Raw genomic sequence first — 8,641 nt, 5'->3', positions numbered from 1 at the left:
CACAGATCAAAGTCTTTATTCTCAAACAGAAGTCAATAAATATGAAACGCGGTCTAGACTGGAAGAGATAATCAAGGTTTAAACATGAAACTAGATTCAAGGCACGAAACAAGAACAGGACACGAAAACACGACCGCTTGGCATACTTAAACATATTCACCTATACATTAATTCAATACTGCACAAAGTGCACAGCAACACGAGGGCTTTAAATAACAAACATAATCACGCTTGAATACAGACAGCTGGGACCAATAATGACACACCCTTGAACATCAACCAATACCTGAACAGGAAGAGAACCAAAACCAAAACAAAGGCACGTGTCCATAGGAAAGTCCTCTTTACATAATCTCATGCACACACGCACTCTCCAGCTGTCCATGCACGTCACAACCTCAGCACCATCTGCCGGCGAGAGCCTGACAGAATATTTGAAACAAGATGTTTAGGGTGTATGGCTTGGTAGAAGAACATGGTTCATCTTATAAATTCTTTTATATATATTTTATATTACATTTTTATATTAAGTTAAGGTACAGTAATGAGGTTTCTGAGGGGGAAAAAATCCCAAATTAATTGCGTGGACAAATAAACATCTCTATGAAGCAAAATTCACATGGCTAATCTTAGAGACTTGCCCTTGATACTCACATATATCAAGCAGGCATTATTATTCACATTCTGAAACCAAATCATTTGACTGCATTTAATAAAAGGATTTCAAAGGATGGTAAGAGCATGGACTAAACTAGCAAACCCCTGAAAGATGAATGCACATATATCCTGTATTTTTGGACAATAAAATGCTCTGCTCTCAAAAGGGTTTTTGAGCTCTGTCCAGAAGATACCGCAGTGCTTCAGTGCCATCAGAAATATGTGAGATAAGAAAAACACACTAGAGGCTTTTAGTAGATCTTCACAAAAGCGGAAGTGTATAGAGCTGAGAGATGTTTTGATAAATTTGAAAGAAGGGGCAATGCCCATGATATACAAGTACTGATGAAGGTTAAACAAGGAATAAAAAAAGTATTTTTAAAAATGAATAAATTTTTAGTCAGTTTCAAAATTTTAAAACATATATCTTGTATGTTGAATCCAACCATTCAACTAAACAAATCTGAACAAAATGTGACATATAAATAACACTTTATTACTACAAGTTAAACCATTAATACTTACCAGGAAAAAGAAATATCTAGCATGTGACTGCTGTATAGAAAGGGCTCATAATTGAAACCATTTTCCCAGTTACCTGAATAATCAGTTAAAAGGCATGGCTATCTTTTCATTAATATCCTGTTTTCACATATCCTTTTATTCTGCAGCATGTGAACAGGTAAAGTACTTTGCATAAGGCCTGAATCTCTTTCACTGTTTCACAATGACAGTAATCAGCAGTCTGAGACATAATTTGTAAAACATGACTAACAATAAGGTACAGGTCTGTCTTAAATAACACAGAGATGGTGTATTACTGAGAAATTTAAAAGTATGTTTGTGCAACGCATTTAATCAAAGCAGCATTGCTGATATCTGGTCAATCAGCCAGACACTAATATCTATATGGTTAAATAATGGAAAAGTAGATTTTCATTATTGTTCAATAACAACAAGCATTTTATCTCTTGATGATCTTAATAGACTTCTATGCAGGCTAACACTTCAGACCTCTGCAGGTCTTCCACACACATGCACAAATGTATGCATATTTAAATGTATGTAGTATATACACATGCATACATACAAACACACACACACATGCACACACCCACCCACCCACCCCCCCACACACACACACACACACACACACACACACAGAAATTTGTCACTTTAAGTCCTAGACACCATTATTCATGCACAGCCAAGCGGATTTAAATCTGTTAGGCTACTGACATCAAGTGGACATTTAGAGACATATCATCCTTTCCTTGTTCTACAGAGATGTGGAAATCATAGAGTATACAGTATTATGTGTTACAATTCTTAATCAAAACAATATTTGTAATAAATATTATTTAATAGTAATAAAACAACAATAAAATGTAAGGAATATAAATATGAATATTTATAATATTATGATTGGATCAAATTACAAGGTTTTAATGTAATAAAATTGATTTGTGCTAAGCATAAATGTGTTCTTTTCTTTTCTTTTTGTTTCTTTTCTTTTCTTTTCAAAAGCTACACTGGGCATGAGGAAGTAATACGCTCTGGATACGACACCAGTCCATTGCAAGGCACCATGCACACACACTTTCACATATTAATTCACACCTAAGGGCAATCTAGAGTAACAAATACACCTACCAGCACCTTTTAGGGAGGTGGGAGGAAACTGGAGAACCTGGAGCAACCCACACAGACACAGAGAGAACATTGCATAGAAAGTAACCCGAGTTGAAGAATGTGGAGCTGTGAACCAGCAATGTTACCCTCTGCATCACTGTACTGCCTGTTCCATAATTAAGTCTACATAAAATATTTTGCAGTATTAATTAATATTAATGGAGCCATCTTGTCAGTTTCAACCAGTACAGTCAGGGATCTGACTCCTGGTTATCATCAGTATGCTTGACCGCATTGTCTTTTCTTGCAGGAAAACATGCATATAATCTAGCAAGAGGTAAAAACTTTAATAGTCTCTTATCATTTCCCTGCATCCTGCTCTCAGTACTTTTAAGTTCTGCTTGTTTGGCTTGCTTTCTCTTCTTCTTGGTCACAATTTGATCTATAAGAAATGTGATTCTTTTCTCCTCCTGCAGCTGGTAGAAAGAAGAGGCCACTTTCCTGCGAAGGCGTCGAGCGTAGACCTCTAGGAAAGTGAGACAGTAACTGAGGAAGTAGAGCAGGAGCAATACAAGTATCACACCTGCATTCAGCTTGCTTGGCCTGGTCTTGCACTGAGTCACATCAGAACTAATGGTGGCATTGTACTTTCTGATGAAGTTCACCAATTCTGAGGGTTTGCAGCCAAATATCTCACAGGCGTTATGCTTATAATAAACCTATTAGGATTGCATGGATAGCAAGCAAAAAAAGAATGTTAAGATGGGAAAGATAAAAGATATGGAAAATGACAGTTTTTACAATAACTTCAAGGGTTAATGGTAGTTCTTGCTCAGTAAAACAAACAAACAAAAAGGTTCATAACGTCATGTTTCATGTGAAAATGTTAGGTAATTTTATGTCATGACAAGACTTGTAGCCATTAATGTAACTAGAATTAAGTCAGAAATAGGCAAGTCATAAGAAATGTTGCAAAACTTACCTTAAAATGGATGTCCATGGAAATGTCAGTTGGGGGAATGTTCAAAAGCCAAGGCCCGCCTGTTACCACAGCATAATGCACTATATGGTCAAGTACTAGAAGCATGATCGTCATCAGCAGATACAATGTGATCATGAGAATGGGAAGTAAACACTTAAGGAGTTCTTGTTTTGACATTCTGAAGCTGGTGACGTTCACTCCATTTTTCACATCTTTTGCCTCCACTTGGATTCCTCTATTGTCAGCATTTTTTTTTAACAGCCCTGTGATGTAGACATTATCAAATCTCACAGATGTCAGGTATGACTTCAGGTAAATGGATGAATCCATGAAAAGGTAGATCACCAAACCAGCAGCAAGTATTCTGCTTGAAAGGAGCTTCAGTTCCTCTAGTTGATGTATCGCCTTGGAAAAATCCTGCCCGACAAGTTTGCTTAAATTTTTCAGATTTTCTCTTAGACCAGTCACGTCAATGTCTGTGCGGTGGTTAAAACTACTTAGCTGCTCCACAAACGTCCCAATACCTGAATCCTGAATATTTTTAACTTTAGAAACCAGATCACTCTTTATGATGTTGCCTAATGCTGATGAATTTAGGACACTGTGAGCGACGTTCTCTGATGTGCACTTCATGAGGTGTGTAAGTGCAGCTATGTTAGTGGCAATGTTTGGCAGAACATAAATCAGCACAATCAGCACGCACAAATAGAGAACGATTTTGCGTCCCTGTTGGGTGCCCAGCGTTGGAAACATCAGTGTGAATGCACAACGAAAAGGATGTATAAGAAATGAGAAGATTAAGATGGCTACTGTGTAAATGCCTGTGGCAATGCCCGCAGTCTGTGGGTGATACCTTAAGAGCCCACTTAGCCAGTGGAAGAGTAGCGCACCAGTGCTTGTGGAGATAAACAAACAGAGGAGAAGGAGGGTGAATATTTGTTTGACACTCTGTGGAGTTGGAGTAGAGTAGGAGGACCAGATGAACCCCAGGGCATTCCTCAATGACATTCTGGAAGGCAAAATTTTGAGGTTAGGAGATGCAAGGAGTGGGATTGTAAACCACTGTTTCTCTTGACTGTAGAGCTGCCCCCTTCACAAAAAATCTAACAAACTGTTAGGGCAAATACCAGTAAAAACCAATAAAGCTAATTACACTTCAGTTTCCTGAACTGCTGCCTACACACTACACCAGGAAACATGTCAGGGTTATGCCAGAGTTTCCCAATTGTGGCAGTCCAGTACATACAGTTATATTGAGATTGATGCTGTGCTTCCCCTTTTTAATGAGACCATGAGACAAGTTAGGTATTTTAGGAGCAGCATAAATATTAAAATGTGCGTTGCATGGAGACTGCAAAACACTGACCTACTAGATGATGCTGATTGAGTTGCAATTCCCAATTAGACCACCAGTAGAGAATGTGAAGTTACATCAGGATGTATAGTATGTTGGGGCAACATACCCATTTTGTATGGAATACTGTATTTGTTGTTATTGTGAGCTTAGTATTATAAGGTTCTATTCAGGTGACATTTTGAGATAGGGGCATCAATAATTTGATATTTCATCTATCAAAACTTGAATGTACTCTAATCTACATGCAAAACTCAAGTTTACAACAAGCTTCCGGGACACTTTGAAAGTGGATCTTTGAACAGGCACCAAATACAGATAGAACCATATTATTCAGTAAAATGGAATATTGTTTGTATGAGGTTCCGTCTGCCTGTTAGTCATTAAACAATCATTTATCTTACTGAATAACTAATAATTGGCAGAAATTCAGTAGAGGTTGACCATTTTAAGCCAAAATTAGATTACAATAATAAACATTTCTCCAAATATAATTATTCTAAGATCTGAACTTTTCTGTAAGCAAAACTTTTCACCTGATTATTAAAATGTATTATTATTTTAAAACATTTAACAATATAGGCAGGTTAAAATACAATCAAGTGTGTATAATTCTGTCAAACCACACACAAATTCTATTAGCTGAGCTTCAGTCCCAGTTACACTGGAACATTCCATTTTGTATGCGTATTGCATGTAGCTAGCTAACATCTGTAGTATTTAACATTAATGTTATTTGATATTAATTACATATTAGCTTCCACTGCATTGAATGTGCAAGAATGTTTACACACTATAAGATCAACAAGTACTGTACAGTAGACCAAAGATTTATATACTTTATATATTTGCATGCATTATATTAAACTCATCACACAAACAAAACATTGAGAACTAAAAAATGTCTTTCTCTTCCAGCTCACAATACTGAAGCTTCAAGTCTCTTCTATCAGCGTGTAAGTAGACTATAGATATTAATTGGCTATCTCTGCTTATATTGGGTGTTCAGCCTGGATGATGATTGCCTATCAGATAGAATTTTATAATACCAAGATTTTCTGTGAAATTGAAGGTAGAATTAGGCTTAACTTTTTTTTTAATTTTATTTTATTTTATTATATATATAATAAAATATATATATATATATATATATATATATATATATAAATATATATATATATATATATATATATATATATATATATATATATATATATATATATATATATATATATATATATACTACCAAAATGCCATAGGAGAGTAATCAGTAAAGTTTATGTGGTTAAACCAAAGTAAAAAACATAATACTGTGGTCAGTGGCATAGGGGAGGGGCATGCAAGGCTCACACAAAGTCTACTACAAACAACATGAGTCAAAAACATTTTTATGCACTCCCCCAACACCCCACCCCCAAGAATTTTGCATTACACCCTGACTGAGGTCAAGTTATATTAATTAAAAAAAGGAAGGTTCATACCAATATTTAGCTATCTCTATAGGCTCCAATTGATTTTTAAGATTTACACCTATACATAATATGGGATCATTTACTATGAATAGTTATGTGTGGGAATATAGCACAGCATAACTTAAATTTAGCAATCATTTTAACCCCTGCATAAACCACACCATGAAACATTTTGTGGTATAATACAATTTAATTGAAATAATTGAAGTTAACTAAATTAAGATCAGTTTGTAACTTTAATATTGTGGTAATGGAGCACAGTGGAGTCATCACCACACACCACTCCCATCAAGTTGAAAAATAAAAAATGCCATGAGGAAACAAGTTACCAACTGTGTATAAATAAATGTACTGTAGAGTATGAACAGAAGTAAACTTCTGTTTTTAAAGAAGACTTTTTTGTCATATGACTTATTATTTTAAATATCATTTAACTTTCATAACTATCTAAAGTAGACACAAAATATGTTCAAATGTCATGAATGGTTGTAGTCAGGGTGACATTTACTGAAATACATCGACTTTTACTGTTTAAAAATTGTAAAACTTTGTAAGATTTTGACAAGCCACATACTGTATAGCCTTTTGAGACTGATCATTTCTGTACTTAAAATATTTACAAACTTACATACATTAACCAGCATGATACATGTATCCTTACTGTCCTTACCAGAATGTTCTATTAGAAAAGTTCTAATAACATCATAAAGTCAAAAATGTATGCTTGAAAGGTAGTATCTTATTCTATATTATTTTTACTAGTAACATTATATTTGACCTACATTGATAAAAACAATACTAATATATAAAAAAAAAAAAGTTAAATGACAAACCTGAATGCGTGGCAGTTACTCTTTAGGAACATTTTGCTGTGTGTAGTAAATATACAGCTAGATAGTGAAGTAAATAGAAAGATGGACTGAAGGACAAGGATCAAGATGGTAAAATAAGAACAGTACAGTTTGTCAACATCATATGGAAGTGGAAACTGTCCACACAAACATACACACACACACAGTGTGTTTAAATGCACAAAGCACTGAGTCATCATGTTGCTCAAATTCACATGATAAGCATTCAACATAAGCAGACATTGTGTCTAGTGTAATGAAACAGAATATATCATTCTCACTCCATGGACTTGTCATGAAAATAATAAAAGATATAGTTGCTGTAATGATGCTCGTTAGTGTGAGAGGTTTATATGAACAATAATGAATGAATACAGAAAACAAACCAAAAGACACTAAATAAAAAGACAAATAAACTAAATGAGAATAAAATGGTTTTTGATTACAGAACCACACACCCCTTGTATGTATGTATGTATGTATGTATATATATATATATATATATATATATATATATATATATATATATATATATATATATATATATATATACACTTTCATACTTTTATTACAAAATATTTTTTTTCGAATAGCCTTTTAGAACGCCTTTGACAAAAGAAAAACGTATTGAAATCATTCTCATGGCTGGATCGGGATGCTGTCAAAAGGTTGCAAAGGACTTGAACAAGAAACATGGCAAGCACATCACACACGACACAGCTGCCAAACTTATTAACAAATTCAAAAAGAGTGGAAGGGTTGCAGACCAGCTGAGAAGTGGACATCCACCAACATCCACTGATGAAAGCACAACCAACATGGTGCTGGTATACGTTGTCCCCTTATGTATGGAGACTTTTGGGACACCTTGTATATTATTATGATATGATATGATATGATATATGATATGATATGATCTTATATAATATAATATAATATAATATAATATAATATAATATAATATAATATAATATAATATAATATAATATAATATGAATGGGTATGTGAATGTGTATGTGAGTGTGCCCTGTGATGGATTGGCACCGTGTCCAGCGTGTACCCCGCCTTGTGCCCGATGCTTCCTGGGATAGGCTCCAGGTTCCCCATGACCCTGAAAAGATTAAGCGTATAGAAAATGGATGGATGAATGGATAATATAATATAATATAGGGCACACTGTGTCTTAGTGGTTAGCACATTCACCTCATGCCACGGCCCTGTGTGCGCAGAGTTTGCATGTTCTCCCTGTGCTGCAGGGGTTTCCTCTGGGTACTCCGGTTTCCTCCCTCAGTCCAAAGACATGCATGGTAGGCTGACTGGCATGTCCAAAGTGTCGGTGGTGTGTGAATATGTATGTGAGTGTGCCCTGTGATGGATTGGCACCCCATGCAGGGTGTACCCTACCTTGTGCCCTATGCACCCTGGGATAGGCTCCAGGTTCCCTGTGACTCTGCAGGATAAGCAGTATAGAAAATGGAGGGATGGATAATATAATAATGTGTTATTATTATTACTATTATTATTATTATTATTATTATTATTATTATTATTATTATTATTATTATTTAAAATAGCTCACACTAGACCCAGATATTCTTACATTATCTCACCTCTTTACAACTTTCTAAGTATTGTTAACTTATCATGAACGAGTTAACAACAGCAAGTGAGTTACACAACAGTTTTGCATATC

General features: G+C 35.0%; 1 protein-coding gene across 1 annotated transcript; it reads right to left on the bottom strand.

Moving 5' to 3' along the window:
* Nucleotides 1–7,386, bottom strand: ocstamp (osteoclast stimulatory transmembrane protein). Its single transcript, XM_017468998.3, has 3 exons — nucleotides 6,931–7,386; nucleotides 3,272–4,280; nucleotides 1–3,008 (listed from the first exon to the last, which is right to left on the bottom strand). Exons 1-3 carry the CDS (start codon nucleotides 7,179–7,181, stop codon nucleotides 2,541–2,543), a joined length of 1,728 nt encoding a protein of 575 aa, XP_017324487.1. The 5' UTR covers nucleotides 7,182–7,386; the 3' UTR covers nucleotides 1–2,540.
* Nucleotides 7,387–8,641: the final 1,255 nt, after the last annotated feature.

The sequence above is a fragment of the Ictalurus punctatus genome, chromosome 5 (assembly GCF_001660625.3).
Source record: "Ictalurus punctatus breed USDA103 chromosome 5, Coco_2.0, whole genome shotgun sequence".
Lineage (NCBI taxonomy): Eukaryota > Metazoa > Chordata > Actinopteri > Siluriformes > Ictaluridae > Ictalurus > Ictalurus punctatus.
Note: the sequence above shows the minus strand (reverse complement) of the source record. Positions and strands in the feature narration are given on the sequence as shown.